The 21,901-nt window shown below is 46.1% G+C and overlaps 1 protein-coding gene across 1 annotated transcript; it reads left to right on the forward strand.

Moving 5' to 3' along the window:
- The first annotated feature begins 8,897 nt into the window (after positions 1–8,897).
- On the forward strand, positions 8,898–12,393 carry LOC110488094 (cyclin-dependent kinase 5 activator 1-like). The gene is made up of 2 exons (XM_021560104.3): positions 8,898–9,545; positions 10,194–12,393. Exon 2 carries the CDS (start codon positions 10,405–10,407, stop codon positions 11,389–11,391), a length of 987 nt encoding a protein of 328 aa, XP_021415779.1. The 5' UTR covers positions 8,898–9,545; positions 10,194–10,404; the 3' UTR covers positions 11,392–12,393.
- The last annotated feature ends 9,508 nt before the right edge of the window (positions 12,394–21,901 follow it).

The following is a 21,901-nucleotide window of genomic DNA, read 5'->3' on the forward strand; positions in this document are numbered from 1 at the left end:
TTGGCCGCCGAGCCGGATCCAACAGGGCCCCTTTCATAGCTGCTAGTAGCCAGTCTCGGTCAGCTGTTCTGGGGAGGGCAGGCAGCCCTGCAGCTGTTCCTCCAGGGTGGAGGAAGGAGGGGTGGAGGAGGGAAGGGGGTAGGGGCAGTGAATGAGGAGATCTCCCCAGCAAGGTCCCAAATGACACCATATTCCCTGTATAATGCACTACTTAAATGTAGTGCACTATACTGTATAGGGAATAGGGTGACATTTGGAACACAACCTTCTATTCAGCTGCACATCCAATCAGCAAGCTCACTGTGATCAACTAGACTAGGGGCATAAAACAACAAAGATTGGTCTATGCCAATAGTAGACTTTTCCCTTGGCTTGTGATGCTTTGATGTTGTTTTCTTGCATCTGTACTGTAGGTTGATGCTAGAAAGTGGCTGGTCATGTAGTCTACAGTGTATTTGTGGATGATGAACTAACTGCAAAGGCATGGTTGTGTTCTGCGCTATGTGATCTCTTTCACACGGACTTATTGATGACACAACAGGGGAAACAGAGTAGGGAAACTGTCAATAATGGATGTTTGAGGCAGGTCATAAATGGTTGAAAATCTTAGGCATCAGAATCCTGCCAAACAGAGGCTTTGAATCAAATTAGGAACTGGGGCCTTTTTTTTGTTCCATTTGTTATATTATTTATTTGCTTTGGATGGTCCCATGTGGATCAGTTGGCAGAGCATGTTGCGTGCAACGCATTGATTGTGGGTTTGATTCCTACCACTGAGAAAGTACAACAATATATTCACTCACTGTTGCTCTGGATAAGAGCGTCTGCTCAAATGTAAAATGTAGACCAACTTTCATCTGAACTGACATACTTCCCTAACTCATACATCGATTCAGTCTCTTGAAACACATTTTAGCATAGCAACCTAGATAATAGGGAGACTTTTTTCCTGTTTCTACAGCATAATAACCCATAAGCAGGCCTTCATGACTTGAGAACTGTTTTATTAGATTGTTGTTGCAACGTGTTATTATTATAACCTTCTTTGGGAAATATGAGCTGCCTGTCATTACTTTCTCTCTGGCTTTTATTGTGTCTGTCTGTCTGTCTGTCTGTCTGTCTGTCTGTCTGTCTGTCTGTCTGTCTGTCTGTCTGTCTGTCTGTCTGTCTGTCTGTCTGTCTGTCTGTCTGTCTGTCTGTCCTTATCACAACAGAATAGTGTGACAGCAGGTCGGTCCTCATAACAACAACAGGAAGTGAGTGACACAACACAACACTCTTCAATCATTCAGTCAGTCATCACCACAGAGGAAGTCATGATGAATCCATGTCTCATCTCAGCCGCAAATGCCCACAATGGCCAGAAGCCATCTAATAACCCATGGAGGGGGCTTACATGAATGGACTCACAGAGCTATATGGCTGTGCTGCTTCCAATAGACCCTAATCAATAGGGTCTATTCAGTTTACACTCTTAAGGCCGGTTTCCAGGACACAGATTCAGTTTAGTAGGTAGTCCTGGACTAAAAAGCATTTTAAATGGAGAATCTCTATTGAAAGTATTTTTTTAGTCCAGGACTAATCCATGTCTGGGAAACTACCCTTTAGAGAGTTAAATTATATTTATGTTGATGGCCTTCCCACTGGGCACAAACTTTTTGAATCAACATTGTTTCAGTGTAATTTGTCAACGTATTATGGTGTGTAATCTACATAGAAAATACACTGGATTTGAAAAAAGTAATCAACTGTTGTTTTGAGGATGAAATTTCAACCACAGGATTATGTCATCATAACCAAATTTGAACATAGACAAACCTTGTACAAAAAAATCAGAACTTTTAGGCTGGGCAGCACCTTATACTGGAGAATAGGATGCCACCTTTCCAACAAGTCAGTATGTCAATTTTCTGCCCTGCTAGAGCTGCCCCGGTCAACTGTAAGTGCTGTTCTTGTGAAGTGGAAACGTCTAAGAGCAACAACAGCTCAGCCGTGAAGTGGTGGGCCACACAAGCTCACAGAACGGGACCACCGAGTGCTGAAGCGCGTAGCGCATAAAAATCATCTGTCCTCGTTTGCAACACTCACTACCGAGTTCCAAACTGCTTATGGAAGCAACATCAGCACAACAACTGTTTGCCGGGAGCTTCATGGAATGGGTTTCCATGGCTGAGCAGCCATACACAAGCCTAAGATCACCATGCGCAATGCCAAGCATCAGCTGGAGTGGCGTAAAGCTCGCCGCCATTGGACTCTAGAGCAGTGGAAACACGTCCTCTGGAGTGATGAATCACGCTTTACCATCTGACAGTTCGATTGACAAATCTGGGTTTGGTGGATGCCAGAAGAACGCTAACTGCCTGAATGCATAGTGCCAACTGTAAAGTTGGGCAGAGGAGGAATAATGGTCTGGGGCTGTTTTTCATGTTTCGTGCTAAGCCCCTTAGTTCCAGTGTAGGGAAATCTTAACGCTATAGCATGTAATGACATTCTAGATTATTCTGTGCTTCCAACTTTGTGGCAACAGTTTGGGAAAGGCCCTTTCCAGTTTCAGCATGACAGTGCCCCCTTGCACAAAGTGAGGTCCACACAGAAATGGTTTGTTGTGATCGGTGTGGAAGAACTTGACTGGCCTGCACAGCCCTGACCTCAACCCCATCGAACACCTTTGGCATGGAATGCTGACTGCAAGCCAGGTCTAATCGCCCAACATCAGTGGCCGACCTCACTAATGCTCTTGTGGCTGAATCAAAGCAAGTCCCCGCAAGCAAAGTTCCAACATCTAGTGGAAAGTCTTCCCAGAAGAGTGGAGTCTGTGATAGCAGCAAAGGGGGGACCATCTCCATATTAATGCCCATGATTTTGGAATGAGATGTTCGACGAGCAGGGGTCCACATCCTTTTGGTCATGTAGTGTATTTGTCACTAACTATAACCAATGTGCTATCGTGAGAATTATTGTTGAGAGGTCTCCACTTAAAAGCTAAATAGATTCACTGTTGCTATTGAAGCCATTCCAAAGGTTAGGTTTAACAGAGCAAATTAAATGTGACCATACATTATCCTCACATATCATCAATGATGCTATTTAGGCCTACATAGCATTTGCAAAGTCACCAACAGCTATTGTTTCAATTTAACCCAGAATAAATAAATAAATAAAAAAAACTTTTCAGTCTCCTGAGGGGGAATAGGCTTTGTCGTGCCCTCTTCACAACAGTCTTTGTGTGTTTTGACCATGATACAGTAGTTTGTTGGTGATGTGGACACCAAGAAACTTGAAGCTCTCAACCTGCTCCGCTACTGCCCCGTCAATGAGCATGGGGGCGTGCTCGGTCCTCCTTTTCCTGTAGTCCACAATCATCTCCTTTGTCTTGATCACATTGAGGGAGAGGTTGTTATCCTGGCACCTGACGGCCAGGTCACTGACCTCCTCCCTATAGGCTCATCATTGTCGGTGATCAGGCCTACCACTGTTCTGTCATCTGCTAACTTAATGATGGTGTTGGAGTCATGCCTGGCCTTGCAGTCATGGCCTTGCAGTGGCCTTGCAGTCATGAGTGAACAAGGAGTACAGGAGGGGACAGAGCACGCACCCCTGAGGAGCCCCCGTGTTGAGGATCAGCGTGGCAAATGTGCTGTTACCTGCCCTTACCACCTGGGGGAAGCCCATCAAAAAGTATAGTCGCAGAGGGAGGTGTTAAGTCCAAGGGTTAAGTCCAAGCTTTGAGGGCACTATGGGTGTTGAACGCTAAGCTGTAGTCCATGAATAGCATTCTCACATAGGTGTTATTATTGTCCAGGTGTGAAAGGGCAGTGTGGAGTGCAATACAGATTGCATTATTTGGGGATCTGTTGGGGTGGAATGCAAATTGGAGTGGATCTATAGTTTCTGGGATAATGGTGTTGATGTCAGCCATGACCAGCCTTTCAAAGCACTTCATGGCTACAGACATGAGTGCTACGGGTCAGTAGTCATTTAGGCAGGTTAACTTAGTGTTCTTGGGCACAGGGACTATGGTGGTCTGCTTGAAACATGTTGGTATTACAGACTCAGTCAGGGACAAGTTGAAAATGTCAATGAAGACATTTGCCGGTTGGTCAGCGCATGCTCGCAGTACATGTCCTGGTTATCTGTCTGGTAATGCAATAGGCCTAGGCTTTAGTGATATTGAATTGTGTTTGGTTGTCAATGCAACCAAATATCAACATTTGAAGGACATTTGTATTCTGCTTGAATAGTTCCATCTGTGCCACTGGCTTTAATTTCCGTTTGTCTACAAATAAATCATTGATATGTTGGTTTGATGTCTCCATCTCAACCAAAAATCAAGGTTAAAGAATAGTACTAAATTAAATTAAAATGTAATTTAAAGTGCATTTAAAGTTTGATTTGATTTTGTCCTATTTTGTCCCCCGGTGCGCAGGCATAGCCCGTTGCGATACATAGCAGCGCCTCGTATCGGCCGGGCTAGAGTGGGCATCGAGCCAGGTGCCATGAAGCCGGCTCAGCGCATCTGGTCTCCAGTGCGTCTCACAGCCCAGTGCGAGCTATTCCACCTCGCCGCACTGGCCTGGCTACGGGGAGCATTCAACCAGGTAAGGTTTGGCAGGCTCGGTGCTCGAGAGCTCCAGTGCGCCTTCACGGTCCGGTCTATCCGGTGCCACCTCCACACACCAGCCTTCCGGTGAAAGCCCCCCGCATCAGACTGTCTCCCCGTCTCCTTTCTACAGGTGTTCCCGCCTGCTCAACTCTGTCAGAATCTTCCTCCTGCCCAGCGCTGCCAGAGTCGCACGTCTGTCCTGAGCTGCCAGAGTCGCACGTCTGTCCTGAGTTGCCAGAGTCGCCCGTCTGTCCTGAGCTGCCAGAGTCGCCCGTCTGTCCTGAGCTGGCAGAGTTGCCCGTCTGTCCTGAGCTGCCAGAGTCTCCCGTCTGTCCTGAGCTGCCAGAGTCTCGCGTCTGTCCTGAGCTGCCAGAGTCTCGCGTCTGTCCTGAGCTGCCAGAGTCTCGCGGCTGTCCTGAACTGCCAGAGTCTCCCGTCTGTCCTGAGCTGACAGAGTCGCCCGTCTGTCCTGAGCTGCCAGAGTCGCCCGTCTGTCCTGAGCTGCCAGAGTCTCCCGTCTGTCCTGAGCTGCCAGAGTCTCGCGTCTGTCCTGAGCTGCCAGAGTCTCCCGTCTGTCCTGAGCTGACAGAGTCTCCCGTCTGTCCTGAGCTGCCAGAGTCGCCCGTCTGTCCTGAGCTGCCAGAGTCGCCCGTCTGTCCTGAGCTGCCAGAGTCGCCCGTCTGTCCTGAGCTGCCAGAGTCGCCCGTCTGTCCTGAGCTGCCAGAGTCGCCCGTCTGTCCTGAGCTGCCAGAGTTGCCCGTCTGTCCTGAGCTGCCAGAGTCGCCCATCAGCCAGGAGCTGCCAGAGCCGCCAGTCAGCCAGGGGCTGCCAGAGCCGCCAGTCAGCCAGGAGCAGCCAGAATCGCCCTTCACTCCGGAGCTGCCGGAGTCTCCCGCCTGTCCTGTGCTGCCGGAATCTCCCGTCCATTCGGGACCCATTGCTAGGGTCCCCAGTCCGAGGTTGGCGGCGAGGGTCGCCGCTCTTAAGAGGCCACGGAGGCGGGCTAAGAGGCGGACAAGGACTTGTTGTCCCTGATTGAGAACCATATTTAGGTAGCCTATTGTGTTTCGTGGGTGATTATTTTCTGTTTTCTGTTGTGTGTCTGCACCAGCCAGAACTGTTTTCGGTCGTTCTCTTTGTTAGTTTTGTTATTTCCGTGTTCATTTAATAAATATGGACACATAACACGCTGCACCTTGGTCCTCACCTTCTTCCACCAACAACGACCGTTACACAGACACCTTCCCTTTCTCCACATGGTGTTACGTTAGACTTATTCTAAAATGTATGGAATAATTTTTTCCCTTCATCAATCTACGCACAGCACTCCATAATGACAAAGCAAAAAAAAGTACATTTTCTTTGCAAATCTATAAAAATAAAAAAAAAACTGAAATACCTTATTTACATAAGTATTCTGACCCTTTGCTATAAGGCTGAAGATGTTGCTCAGGTGCATCCTGTTTCCACTGATCATCTTTGAGATGTTTCTACAACTTGATTGGAGTCCACCAGTGGTAAATTCAATTGACTGGACATGATTTTGAAAGGCAGACACCTGTCTGCATAAGGTCCCACAGTTGACAGTGCATGTCTGAGCAAGAAGCTATGAGGTCGAAGGAATTGTCCATAGAGCTCAGAGACAGGATTGTGTCGAGGCACAGATCTGGGAAAGGGTACAAAAAAATATCTGAAGCATTGATGGTATCCCATGAACACAGTGGCCTCCATCATCCTTAAATGGAAGGAGTTTGGAAACACCTAGAATCTTCCTAGAGCCAGCCAAACTGAGCAATCGGGGGAGAAGGGCCTTGGTCAGGGAGGTTACCAAGAACCCGATGGTCACTCTGAGTATTTGGTCACCTACAAACAAGCAAGATTTCTGGCTCTCACAGATCTGTAACTTCTTCTTTAAGAGGCTCCTCTGTCCTCCACTCGTTACCTGTATTAACGGCACCTGTTTGAACTTGTTATCAGTATAAAAGACACCTGTCCACAACCTCAAACAGTCACACTCCAAACTCCACTATGGCCAAGACCAAAGAGCTGTCAAAGGACACCAGAAACAAAATTGTAGACCTGCACCAGGCTGGGTAGACTGAATCTGCAATAGGTAAGCAGCTTGGTTTGAAGAAATCAACTGTGGGAGCAATTATTATGAAATGGAAGACATACAAGACCACTGATAATCTCCCTCGATCTGGGGCTCCATGGCAAGATCTCACCCCGTGTGGTCAAAATGATCACAAGAACGGTGAGCAAAAATCCCAGAACCACACGGGGGGACCTAGTGAATGACCTGCAGAGAGCTGGGACCAAAGTAACAAAGCCTACCATCAGTAACACACTACGCCGCCAGGGACTCAAATCCTGCAGTGCCAGCCGTGTCCCCCTGCTTAAGTCAGTACATGTCCAGGCCCGTCTGAAGTTTGCTAGAGAGCATTTGGAGGATCCAGAAGAAGATTGGGAGAATGTGCAAATCAATCCCAGAACAACAGCAAAGGACCTTGGGAAGATGCTGGCGGAAGCAGGTACAAAAGTGTCTATATCCCCAGTAAAATGAGTCCTATATTGACATAACCTGAAGGCCCGCTCTCAAGGAAGAAGCCACTGCTCAAAAACCTCCATAGAAAAGCCAGACTAAGGTTTGCAACTGCACATGGGGATAAAGATTGTACTTTTTGGAGAAATGTCCTCTGGTCTGATGAAACAAAAATATAACTTTTTGGACATAATGAATATTGTTATGTTTGGAGGAAAGAGGAGGATGCTTGCAAGCCGAAGAACACCATACCAACAGTGAAGCACAGGGGTGGCAGCATCATGTTGTGGGGGTGCTTTGCTGCAGTAGGGACTGGTGCACTTCACAAAATAGATGGCATCATGAGAGAGGGTAATTATGTGGATATATTGAAGCAACATCAGGAAGTTGAAGCTTGGTCGCAAATGGGTCTTCCAAATGGACAATGACCCCAAGCATACTTCCAAAGTTGTGGCAAAATGGCTTAACGACAACAAAGTCAAGGTATTGGAGTGGCCATCACAAAGCCGTGACCTCAACCCCATATAAAATTTGTGGGCAGAACTGAAAATCAGAGTGCGAGCAAGGAGGCCTACAAACCTTACTCAGTTACACCAGCTCTGTCAGGAGGAATGGGCCAAAATTCACCCAACTTATTGTGGGAAGCTTCTGGTTACCCGAAACTTTTGACCCAAGTTAAACCATTCTAAAGGCAATACTACCAAATACTGTCACGACTCCTACCGAAGGTGGCTCCTCTTCCTGTTTGGGCGGCGGTCGTTGTCACAGGTCTACTAGCTGCCACCGATCCCTTTTCCCTTTTCTGTTGGTTTTGTCTTATTGGTTACACCAGTTTCTTGTTTAGGTTTTTAGTTGGGCTATGTAAGCCGGTAAGGCCCGCCTGCTCTTTTTGCCGGCTTATTTTCCTCTGTGTTTATTGTGTGGTGGTGTGTTACATTGTGTTTTTTCCTCCGCACTAGTTGGGTCCTAGTTTTGGGCCAATCGTTTATGTGCGCCCGGTATTTGGCGTGTATGATCTTCTCTGTGCCAGAATAAAAACATTATTCCGTACCTTTTGCCTCCTGCGCCTGACTCCCCACCCACTCCTCCTAGTGCGTCACAAATACTAAATGAGTGTATGTACACTTGTGACCCACTGGGAATGTGATGAAATAAATCAAAGCTGAAATAAATCATTCCCTCAACCATTATTCAACAGATTTCCTGAATTAAAATCACTTGGAACTGATTTTCTGGTGTTTTTCTATTATTTTATGTACATGAATAAAAATACAAATATTTATTTGAGTTTTGTTTGCATAGAAACTTGGGGGGGGGGGGGGGGGGGGTATAATCACCTGCGGGCCACCAGTTAGGAAGGAACCTTGTGCTAGAGTTTCACCATACTGTAACTATATGTTATAGACCACGGTCACCTACTGGGTATGAGACATGTAATATCTATTGTAGACCATGCCTGCAGGTAGCTTAGCTGGAAAACTATGAGAGACACACTGAAGCCACTTACCCGTTATACCACTCCCAAACACATGATAAAACAAGCAAAATATCGTAATCTACAGCCACAGTTTCTAATAATTTACAACATCACTCGAATGCGATGAGGATAGTCTTGTGATCTAGCAATGTAGTGTCGAACAACACATTGCCATCAGTGAGTGAGTGTGTTTGTGCGCGCGTCAGGCAGCTGAGCAGTACACGCACCCCTGCTAGGAGGAGTCAGTAAACGATTTGATTATCCGCCTCGCTCAACTCTGTGCGCTCAGTGGTTTACGGGGACCGATTTGAAGGGTTGACAAGGAGAATCGCTTCCCCGGTACCCTGTCCCTCTTCACCGGGCAGCCTAGAAGCATAGTATGCTATCCCTGTCCCTCCGCTCGTTCCACGTTGAACAGAATAGCCAGAGACGCATAGAGAACTGTCTGGATTTTGAAGGTGAAGGACTTTGTATTTACATAAAGTTCTGTAGGCTATAAATACTGAAAATTTGATCGCGAGGATGACTGCGAAGATGGAATTAATCAAAAGGATAGTAAGGTCCGATATCAGAGTGAAAGTTTGCACAGCACTCCCTCTGAGATGGAGACGCGAATGACATAATCATTTATTCACTTTTTCTCATAACGGAGCGGCCTTTTGGATTTATTGTCTGCAGCTATTACGCGGCGCCGGACACCTGCACCCGACTTGGCCGAGACGGCTTCTACGCGGCTCTCCGCTCAATAACAAATTGTTCAGAAGCGCTTCTTAAACTGAATCGATCATTTCTACTCGTATTTGAACTGTTGTCAATGGTAGGCTACTTCCACACAGGCAGTTCATTTGTTGCGCTTTGTTGTGCAGTTCTGTAAATCACTGAATGCGACGGATAGGCGACAGTGGACATCCGATAATAAATTGGTGAGCACCTCTATTCTCTTCATATTGATTATTATACAACCTCTTTGTAGTTACATGCAGGTATTTTATAAATGTTACATTATCCTGTTAATTATTTTCTGTGTTTGTGGGGATTCATTCATTGTGTGATGTTATTGTCTGAGGTTGGGGTTTGCGGCTTTATGCTCTTGTTATAGTGCGCACTGTGGCATGTTGTTGTAACCTGTCCTAGAATATCATTGTGTTTTGTGAAAAAAATAATAGTTATTGATTTATCCCACTGCAGTAGCCTAGGTTACAATATGTTGCATTGATTCGACAATTATTGCTGCATGTACAGGCTGTCTGAGTCAGTCTAGTGACTAAAGAGACAGGCGCATGAGGAACAGTCCTCACACTAGGCTAGGGAATTAATTGTCTGTACTAGCTCTGGTCCAGGGCGTTAGTTTGCGTTCGTAGATGTTAGTAGAAGAACACGCACTAACGTCCTGGACCAGAGCTTTGTCTTGATATGCATGTGGGAATAATGTAGCGTCGCTGCTTAACGGGATTTTTTTTTTTTTTTACATTACATTATTATACGTTATTACAAATGTATTATTTTAAATGTTAAAGTATTACCTTGTTTATTCTCAAAATCATGCGTTTGCCTGTTCTTATGTGTTGCAGATACTGGATGTGTTTGAATAGTGTCAGCATCAACTGAAAAGTAACAAAGCTCAACTAAGCTTTATAAATGTCTTCCTCAGTCATCTCTTCATATCGCTTCTCCGTCCAGTATTCACTGCCTGACTTGTAATAGCTAAAACAGGAGAGAACTGTGCCTCGCCCCTGTCCAAATTCAAAGCCAGTGTAATATTCTTTACAGCACTGACTCACAATGGGCACAGTATTATCCCTTTCCCCTGCATTCAGGAAGAACAGCTACTATGACACGCGGCCTGGCTCACTCAACCACTACCCGAGCCTGAGCAGCCGTTCGCTCAACACTCAGAAAGACCGCGCCAGTGGCCTGAAACGGGGACAGTCAATCTTTCTCCCAGCCCTCACCTGGAAACGCCTTGTCGCCTCCACCAAGAAACGAGGGGGCTCTAAGAAATGTCCTGGGGGTCCGGGGTCACTTGGAGACCCCCTCAACAACAACAACATCTACCAGAAGGATCCGGTGTTGCACCTCAACCGCGAGAATGTCAAGAAGTCTCTGTCGTGTGCCAACCTCTCAAGCTACGACGGGCCAACGGGACTGGGTCTGGGGATAGGCTTCGGCCAGGGGCACTACAGCTATGGCATGGGCATGAAGCCCCAGCAGCTGTCCTCTGTCAAGAAGGTGCCCCACCAAGGAACGGCCACCTCATCCCCCAAGCGCATCATTGTCCAGGCGTCCACCAGTGAACTTCTCCGGTGCCTGGGTGAGTTCCTGTGTGGCCGCTGCTACCGGCTGAAGCACCTCTCCCCTGCGGACCCGGTGCTGTGGCTGCGGGCGGTGGACCGCTCTCTGCTCCTCCAGGGCTGGCAGGATCAGGCCTTCGTGACTCCGGCCAACGTGGTGTTTGTCTACATGCTGTGTCGTGATGTGGTGGATGGAGACCTGGTGGCGTCAGAGCACGAGCTTCAGGCCACACTACTCACCTGTCTCTACCTGTCCTATTCCTACATGGGCAATGAGATATCCTACCCACTGAAACCTTTTCTGGTGGAGGCTGGCAAGGAGGCCTTCTGGGACCGCTGCCTAGCCATCATCGACGCCACCAGCGCCAAGATGTTGCGCATCAACGCCGACCCGCACTTCTTCACCCAGGTGTTCGCTGAGCTGAAGAGTGAAGGGGGCTGCAGCCCACAGGACTACAGCCGCGTGCTGGACCGGTGAGAGGAGGGGTAGTGGGGTACAACCCCCCCAATCCCCATCCCCCTGTCCTCCTCCCCCCCCCAGCCCCGCCCACCTCTCTGCCAAACATTTCCCACCCGCTCCAGCCACCTACCTCCAAGAATGTAACACAGGGATAAGGGACTGCCCCCCCCCTCCATCCCCCCCGTCTAATGGTACATCCCGAGACCCTGCCATTAACCATCAGTGAGCCATCCACATTAAGACAATGGGGAAACTTGTCCCCCTAAGACTAGATCAGAAATTTGCATGTGTCATCAATAGGGTTGAGTGCTTGTGTTGTTAGCACAAGCCCTTTTGTGTTATGTTATACTCACCTGATTTTACTTGAATGGTGGAACCATTTGGTCCACCTGTCCTTTGTGACCCCATTCTCACCTCTTGTGTCTCAGTGAGCTGGGGGAACAGAAACAGAAACAGTCATCTCAGCTGTTCCCCCCTCCAGTCTCTCCCCACTCTCCTCCCTTCCCTCTCCCCACTCTCCCCTCTTTCTCCCCTCTCCACTCTCTCTCCCCTCCTCTTTCTCCCCTCTCTTCTCTCCCCTATCTCCTCCCTCCCATTTCCTCTATCTCCTCTCTCCCCTCTCCTCTCTCTCTCCTCCCCTCTCTCCTCTTTCCCCTCTTCCCTCTCCTCTCTCCCGTCTCTTCCCTCACTTCTCCCCTCTCTCTCCTCTCCTATCCCCTCTCCTCTCCTATCCCCTCTCCCCCTCTCTCCTTTCTCCTCTCTCCTTTGCCCTATCTCCCCTTCCATCTTCCCTATGCTCTCTCCCCTCTCCTCACTCTCCTCTCTCTCTCTCCTCCCTTCACTCTCTCCTCTCCCCTCTCCTCGCTTTCCTCCCTCCACTCTCTCTCCTCCCACCTCCCACCTCTACCACAGCCAATAATCCCTGTCTGAATGTGATAGCAACATCCGTTTGCATGGAACAGTTTTTTTTGTCAGAAAAAAAGGCATTCACTATTACAACCACATTCAGAGCCGGGTCAGCGCTGCTACTGTGGCATTAATGAGACTACACCCTCCCACCTCCTCCTCCACCACTCCTCCAGTCTTACTCTGGCCCCATACCCTCCATCCACCTCTGTCCCCCTCTAGGCTACTTTACAGGCCTAGAGGTTCAATCACTGGCTAATCCAGGCTTGCCTGGAATTTACACACACACACACACACACACACACACACACACACACACACACACACACACACACACACACACACACACACACACACACACACACACACACTTAAATACCTAGTCTCCTGCGCCGGGAGTCCCCTGAAACAATGTATGAGAGGGAGAGAGGAGGGGTGTAGATATGAGTCTCACGTGCCCTGTAAAAGGGTAGAGGTAGCTGAAGGTGGTCCTTAGTCCCAGTGCAAGGCTGGCCTTGAATGGCAAGATGTGTGTAGTTGTGGTTAAATGCTGCTGTTATTGCTGTTAGCCTCGCTGTCTCATTCTAGGGATTACATCTGTGTCCCAAATGGCTCCTTATTCTGTTTATAGTGCACTACTTTTGGCCAGGACCCATAGGTCTTGTTGTTCTCCTCTTTATAAAATGTTTTTAATGAAACCTTGGAATTTCTGGTTCACACGTTTTGATCTAAGTCACATGTGCTCTAATGTGTGTTTGTGTCTGTCAGGAATAGACCACAGATGTACCTCAGGGCCAGAGGGCGGGATTTTTTCTGTGTGCAAGCTGTGCTCATAAAAATATATTTATCATGGTTGCCAAGGCATTAAAAAAATCTGATTTGAAATATGAACAGAGAGCGCGAGAGGCTTTGGATCCTCTCATTCCCTTCTGGCCATGGCAGACTGTTAGCCTGCTAATGAGCAAAACTACAATAGCTACAATATGAAAACGAGGTGTGTAGAATGTAGAAACACACCTAAGGTGAGACATGGGAATTGTCCCAAATGGCCCATAGCGCTCATAAGACCCATAGGCCCCTGGTCTATTAGTGCACTATGTAGGGAATAGGGCGCTATTTTGGGATGCACCCATACAGTAGGATCACAAAGATAGTTACTCCCGGTATGAGAGGGTGAGGACGTTCTTCTATCGCCTTCTATGCAGACAGGTCTTGCTGCGAAACCAATTGTATTTCTGTTGATGCTAAAGCAACATAACAGCCTCTCAGTCTCTCTTCACTCTGATTCTGGATGAGAGTGCTATAGGTTGCAATGGGTTGCTATGGGTTTGTTGAACCAAGGCAACTGGTCTACTGTCCTAGACCTAGAAGACATGTTTCAGGGTCTGGAACCTCGGCGCTCAATGCTCCTCTTTCGCCCAGACGGGTGGTGGGTGGCATTCAGGAACAGTATATGGCAGTACTGTGCTGTGCCACCCTAACCGTCCCCTCCCCCTCCCCCATGCCAGGCAAAATACATTTACACACTTATGTTATGTGGGCTGAGCATACTGTACTGGAATACCCCCTCACACACACCTATCTATGGATTTACACTCCACTCTCTGACTGACAAACCCTCACGCTAGATCCACCCCTTGACACGTGCATACAGTACGTACACACACACTCAAGCAGACACACACACCGTGGTAATCCACGATTAATCCTCCCATCCAATCAAATAGAGCAAGGGGGAATAAGTAAATGCCAAAAGGTTCAAAATCTGAGAGAGATTTGGTCTTGCACTTCCATCCTTCCCTCTGCGTTGGCCCTCCGCTCAGCCTTCCAATTCATGACACACTCCTTATAACAACTTGGAGGTCCCCCAAGACCAATGGACAAACCTCATGTTCACTCCTTCAGCTCAGACCGAGGTTTATTGGTGTTGGAGGCAGTCCAGTCCAGTGGTTCCTGCCTGCCTGCCCAGGGGCCTTGTATTTCTATCTAAGAAGTGGGAGACTAGAGCTGGGCGAGGTTGGCAAGGATGTCTCATTGCTGGGGACCACCGTCTCTGTTTCAGGAACCTTGGTCGACGGCCATCTTGGAAGACCGCCGGTCACTCCTATTGTTGTGGACGTTGTTGTGCATTCAGTACGACACTGGCCACTGTCCAGCACTCAAGGCCTCTAGTGTGTTGACAGCAATGAACCCTATCCCCCTCCTCTTACCCGCTCCTCCTTTCTCCTCCTCTCCCTGATCCCCGTCTCGCTTTCCACACACTCGGCTGTTGTTCCCCCGCCTGTTGCCATTTGATTGGATGTTCAACCACATTGTGGAGAGAGGAGCAGATAGAATGGTGGTGTTTGTTGGCCAACAGTCAGTCACAGACACAGCCTTAGTAATGGGGCTCTGTGGCCTCTATCTATACCGTGTGTTGTATGCTATCCTGTCTATAGGGGTGATAGGGATTGCACGTGGGTCATAGTATTGGGAGGATTTTGCTTACACCAGGAGTCTCCTAGTCAAGTCCTGTTCTCCTCTTATGTTATATTATTGCATCTTTCAGGGAAATCGTAAAATGTTGCATGTCTATGTGTGTGACCTTTTAGGCATCATAACGTTAAAACATGTACACGCTACATGTAACTGGCAGTTTTGTTGGAAATCATCATTCCATTGATGTCAGTGGGAGATAGGCATGAAGATTTCAGTTATGTGTATGGATCTCAAGTTAAGATGTGGCCCATACAGGTTACAGCTATGGGACTACGCTGTAGTCCATGTGAACAAGAGTATTTCTTACTGTAAAGTACATGTAGTCCATGGAGATATAGAGAGAGACATAGGCCCTGCAGATGGTATATTTATTATTAGCATGTTATTGTAATGTGACATCCATCAACCTTGAGTCCACCCTCACCTTCACCTTAAGCAGATTACCCCTTTATCTCTTTACCTCCACCCACCCAAACAAAACCTTGAGCTGGATCCCTGTTTATCCAATCGTATGCCTATACCAGACCTGTTTCTCTGTTTCCAACCAATCATATGCTACTCAACAGGAACTGTGACTCTACCTGTCCAATCAAACACCTCAGCAGAACCCTGGAACTCGGTTTGACTGTTGGATGAAACTACTGATTGGCCGACAGAATATTCTTTGCAACCCCGTTGGTCAAGAGATTCTCCTTCACTACAAATGGACTAAATATGGAAAGTCAACCAGGAATAAAACAAAAGACTGTTGGACCCTATTCTATGAACTACATGGGTAGGACTCAAGCAAAGACTATTGCACCTAAACCATCCAGGATATTTCAAATGGATCTCAGGCCCTAGTTTGGCATAGTGGGAGACTGTGGTTTGGCGGGAATATCAGGCGAAAGCTGTTTAAGTCACCATTGCTCTGTGAGTTCTGGTGAACTTGTTTTCTCAGTGTGTTTTTCTGCTGTGTTGGAGTAGAATTTCAATGGCACACCTATAACAGTCTAAGTGCAGACTTAAAGGGATAGTTAAAATGACAAAATGACATAATGGTTTGAAATATCCCTTTAAAAGAAGTAGAAAATTGTGCAGCTTAAATATGTTGCTGTGTGACAAAATAAACTGACGACAGGAAAAACAAAAAAAATAGGTCATATCTTGTTACTGTGGTGGTGAGCATGCCAGATAGACTAGCATTTTTTGTTTTGTTTTACGTTTGCTTTTTTGTTTTGATTAGCTTTTGTTTTAATGCCGTAAATGTGTTTTCAATTAAATGTTATTTCCTTAACTTAAAAAATGTAATCAGTTCATCCCTAGTCGTGGGAGAAGATCTGATGTCAAACAGTATTAGTATGTAATTCAAGGGGTAATTCAAGTCATGATGACTGTTATGATTATAACTGCACATTTGAAGTGTTATTGTCATTGTGGATGTTATGTTATTGAATGACAGAGATAGAGAATCTACAGTACCTGTATTCTCATTTTATTTTGATGAACGTTTGTCTTTAACATCTCGAAGAATGTGAAATCACGTAAACAATGATAACATAGTTTCTCCCATTTCTCCACCGCTATGTCTTAGTGTTCAAAGATGTCAACACTGCGATTTCAGACACAGCTTTTGACACAACACTGTTCAGACACGGCAGATCTGGTGGTATAATTGGCATCATTGTGATGGGTGGTGGGTCAGGAGGCTGGGTACGTAGGGTCGCATCCCAAATGGTACCCTATTCCCTATATAGTGCACTACTTTTAACCAGAGCCCTATAGACTATATAGGGAATAGAGTAATATTTGGGACACAACCCTAGCTTTCTGTTAGAGGGAAGTGTTTCAGTTTGTGCTTGTCTCACTTCCTCTGAGCATGTTGTGAAATGGGCGGATGATTGATTTTCACGAAAACATCAACATAATTTTGTAATGGCTGCTGTGTGTATAGCAAATGCATAATCAATGGAATCAATGGCGAGGCCTCATCAATGCGACAACAGACGGTGAATTGATGCACAATGGAAGACATTGTAGTGGTCAGATCACAGACAGGCGTCCCCACACAAGCACCTCCGTCCGGTCCTTACCCTCATTGTAGCTATGTCTTAACCCACAGCACTGCATATAATTGAGGCCTCTGCTTCTTTTCAAGGCTACATAGCACTCCTATTTATATGAAAGGAAAATACTTAAACAAAATACTGAACAAAACATCAATAAAGAACTGTCTGAATGATCAGTGCTTTGATTTAGACACTTACCTGTTGCCAACCCTCTCATAAGACCTGTACCCTTTAGTCTCCTCTCACCGTTGCTGCCAACTCAACCCTTACCCCAGGTTTCCATGGTTACCTGGCACTGACTGACAATGTCATTGTGATAAAACTCAGTTGAAATGGAGAGACCAGAGTTACTTTTATAAAGCCACCTCATATGTGTGTACAGATGTAGGATCTTACTTTGATCACCCTAGTGTGGGGACTTATTTATTTATTTATTTATTTCACCTTTATTTAACCAGGTAGGCAAGTTGAGAACAAGTTCTCATTTACAATTGTGACCTGGCACGTGGCACTTAACCGCCATGCTGGACATTTAAAACTTGTAGTGTATTTGAGGTTTAAAAAGGCTTCTGAAGTTTGTAATTTACACTTTGAAATTTCAGAATGAATGTCTTCCCTTTTGAAAAATGTATCAACCCTTACAAAATGTCCATTAATTATAATCCACATAATAATCCACATTTCCTGTTGCTGCAGGATTATTTTCCTGTTGTAGCAAACTGGCTCAAATTAAGATCCTACATCTGTATGCAACTCGATGTGTCTAATATTGTTGTTGGGGAACACTTGAAGATGAAAACAATGTGACTTTGTTTTTCATGTTAAAATGCAATTTTGTTTCCTTTTTTCATTACGATGTTGATGATTATTACTATTATTATTCAATAAAGTATTGAGGTGAAATTCCTCTCCTGTGGTGTTAACGTTATTTGGGTGATGGCTTAAGAGCTTTATATTGTATGCTCTCTCTCTCTGTGTCACACACTCACTCACTCACTCACTCACTCACTCATATGGTATACTCTGCCTGTCTGGGCCCAGCAACACAGCACCTGGCTGGCCGACAGTAAAATAGCATAATGTATGTCACCCACAATAGCCTGGCTGTGCAGATAGCACATTGGGTTTTAGTTAGTGGGCTGATCTGTGCTCTCTATTGGAGCATGTCTCTAGTCAATCAATTTCCCACTGGTGTGATCCACAAGAGGGACTGGTCTCTCAGCTCACAGGTGGGTGTGGGTGGCATGCTGGGTCTATGTATCTAAGAAAACAGCAACCCCGGGATTCAACCAGAGGAGAGTTCTCGCACTACCACAAGCCATCATGGTAAACCCTGTAGATGTCGGTTCAAGCAGAAATGACCTTCTCTACAATGCACCTTTGATTGAGTCCCAGCCTTGGTCAGGATGTGTCTGCAGCATGCTGTGTTATGCACTAGCCTGGCTGCTTGCACTAGCCTGGCTGCTTGCACTAGCCTGGCTGCTTGCACTACACTAGCCTGGCTGTTGCAGCATGCTGTGTTATGTACTAGCCTGGCTGATTGCACTAGCCTGGCTGTTGCAGCATGCTGTGTTATGTACTAGCCTGGCTGTTTGCACTAGCCTGGCTGTTGCAGCATGCTGTGTTATGTACTAGCCTGGCTGCTTGCACTAGCCTGGCTGTTGCAGCATGCTGTGTTATGCACTAGCCTGGCTGCTTGCACTAGCCTGGCTGCTTGCACTAGCCTGGCTGTTGCAGCATGCTGTGTTATGTACTAGCCTGGCTGTTTGCAGGATGTGTGTGTGTGTGCATGTGTGTGTTTATGAGAGGGAGATGTAGAGAGCACAACAGGTTGTATGTGTAGTTTGAGTACTAGCTAGCAAGCACTGGACAGTGGGTCTACCTCAGGCCACCTCTAGCTGCCTGTCACTATATATTATGGTGATACAGAGTACCCCTGTAGAGGGACTGGATACAAACACTGATGTGCCCTTGTTGTCTTCTTGCTGGTTAGCTTAAGTCTATGCATAAACAATTAAAATCCCTGCAACAAAGCAAACACATAGATATGCTTTAAAACAACACAGTAAAGCACATTATCCTTGACACGGACACACTCTCTCTCTCTCTCTCTCTCTTCTGACAGGAACAGAGTACTGGGCAATGCTGAGTAAAAGAAAAACACAACAATGAAACTAGTAACTAGAGGATTTAGGGTGTTTCATTATGAATAGACATTACATCCTCCTATAACGTTCATAGAACTAAATTAAAATAACTTTTCGGCAGTGAAGGCAGCTTACTTATTTTGGTAGAGTATTGTATTTGACAATTCATTTTAAATGGCCATTCATGATCTGGGCACAATGCTTAGAGCAGGGTGAAGCCATATGGTATTAGGGATGGGGCCGGGTTGTGTCCAGGGACCCTGCTCTTGGTCACTGGGGGCACAGAGGTTACCGAAGCCAGCCCAGGACACAAGGATGGAGGGAGGGAGGGAGGGATAGAACAAGATGGAGAAGAGAGGGGTGTCAAAAGGAGTGGATGCAGATGGTTGATCTAGACTGTTGGTCCGGCCCTCTCCCTCGTCTGTCGAAGACACAAATCACCCTGCTCACTCGCTTCCTCCCATCTCTCCCTCCCATCTCTCTCTCCCTATTTCCCTCCTTCCCAGTGTTGTGGTCCTTTGTGCCTCTGTGAGAGCCTCTACTGCTGTTCTCAGTCTTTTATCGGTCCTCTGCTATTAGTTCCCTATGGGGACAGCCGAAGAACCCTTTGGAACCGTTTTTTTCTAAGAGTGTAGCAGCCTTTCATAGAAGGGTGTGTCCCAAATACCAACCTATTGCCTTTATATTGAACTACTTTGACCAGGGCCCTTACGGTTCTGATCACAAGTAGTGCACTTTTAAGGGAATAGGGTGCCATTTGAGACTCAACCATAGGCTGTGCTCTGCCTCTCCAGAAGTTATTACCATTGGTAATTGGTATTTTTGACTGGTATACAATAATCCACATAGGTTACACAGCACTTTAAAGAGTAGCTTTGTCAATTTAGAATGATTAAAGCCAACCTAAATTGCTCTCATCTTAATACATAATAATGCATAATAGGATATACCATAGCTTGAATTAATATCATATAATTTACTCTAGGAAGATCATGTCCAAGTCTAACTCAAACCATATAGTCAGAATTAAGGAAATAGTCTAATTATACTATGGGGAGTCTCTAACTAAAAACATAAATATTGGGTCAGTTTCTACAGTGCATTGGTTTGTAGATCACAGTACAGTTCATACTTAAAGCATCAATATGGGGTCAGTTTCTTTCTACAGAACATTGGTTTAAATAGATCATGGTACAGTTGGGACCTTGAAAAGAGGCCACCTGCTGGCCTGGCAGCCTCCAACTGGGAGAACAGATGGTTGGTGAGGTAGTCGCTGTACCAAGTTCCAGAGCCATGTTGCACCCAAAAGGCATCGAGCCTAGGTCAGTGCCAGGGGCAACACCAGTCCAGAAGAGCCCAAGGGAACACCAGAAGACACATGGGCCCTGACCAAAAGTAGTGCACTAACTAGGGAATAGGGTTCCATTTAGGACACATACAAAGAACACAAAGTACAGCAGAACTGAGATTTGTTATCTTTTCATAAAACAACTGGTTGCAGTAAAGAGCCAACCTGGATACTAAGGAGATCCTGAGGGAAATCGACGAGTACCAACAGCTTTACGCTATGGAGGAACAACATAGTCCATCGTGGAAAGATCCGACTACCTCGCAAAACAACTTTAAACCGACAAAAAAAAGAAAAACAGATTAATCTACAGACATGGATGATTTTACTTGCCATTAAAGTAGAGGCTAGTGCTCTGGCTGGAATCCATGCAACACTGGAAAGGTTGTGTGAGGAGGTAGCAGGGCTGAGGGGGAGTTTGGAGTTTAACCAGAGTTAAATTCTCACGCTCCAATGAGAGAACAAGGCACCCACAGCCAAGGTAAAAATCCACGATTCCAACATGGATTGTCTACTCAGGGAAAACAGGGTGCAGAAGGAGTCGCTACTAGACATAGAAAGTCATAGCATGCGTGAAAATCTATTTTTACCTGGGATTCCTGAGGACGCATCCAATAATCCAGAGGGCGAGATCAGAGAAATCATGCAATCTGCCTTGAAACTTCCTATAGAGACTGTAAACAAGGTGGCTTTCCACCGAGTACACAGACTTGGAGCTCGGAGCGACAAGACCAAGTGTCCCTGACCGATCATTGCAAAATTTGAACACTACCAACAAAAGGAGCTGATCAAAAGCAGGGGAAGGGAGCTTAAAGGGACCAAATTCGGTCTCAATGACCAATTTCCAAGGGAGATGAACTAACTTCGTAAGAGACTGTATCCGGTACAAAGGCAACAGAGGGAGAAGGGTAAGCGTGCCTTTCTCATTGTGGACAAACTCTTTATAGATGGACAGCTATTCCGAGACAGCTCCATATCACCATGGCTGTACTAAATTCTACAGGGACTTCAGGTTACGACAAAAAGAAAGTATGGGAACTGTAAAAATATCTGAACACTATGAAGTGGATATAAACACAAGTACTCAATTACATGCTCACTTACACATTTTTTTTATTTTTATTTCACCTTTATTTAACCAGGTAGGCTAGTTGAGAACAAGTTCTCATTTGCAACTGCGACCTGGCCAAGATAAAGCATAGCAGTATGAGCAGACAACACAGAGTTACACATGGAGTAAACAATTAACAAGTCAATAACACAGTAGAAAACAAAGGGGGAGTCTATATACAATGTGTGCAAAAGGCATGAGGTAGGCGAATAATTACAATTTTGCAGATTAACACTGGAGTGATAAATGATCAGATGGTCATGTACAGGTAGAGATATTGGTGTGCAAAAGAGCAGAAAAATAAATAAATAAAAACAGTATGGGGATGAGGTAGGTGAAAATGGGTGGGCTATTTACCAATAGACTATGTACAGCTGCAGCGATCGGTTAGCTGCTCAGATAGCTGATGTTTGAAGTTGGTGAGGGAGATAAAAGTCTCCAACTTCAGCGATTTTTGCAATTCGTTCCAGTCACAGGCAGCAGAGTACTG

This window comes from Oncorhynchus mykiss, chromosome 30, assembly GCF_057628025.1.
Source record: "Oncorhynchus mykiss isolate SJ-2025 chromosome 30, ASM5762802v1, whole genome shotgun sequence".
Lineage (NCBI taxonomy): Eukaryota > Metazoa > Chordata > Actinopteri > Salmoniformes > Salmonidae > Oncorhynchus > Oncorhynchus mykiss.

Excerpts from the sequence above, each read along its gene's own strand:
- LOC110488094 (XM_021560104.3), top strand. The coding sequence starts at position 10,405 with ATGGGCACAGTATTATCCCTTTCCCCTGCATTCAGGAAGAACAGCTAC.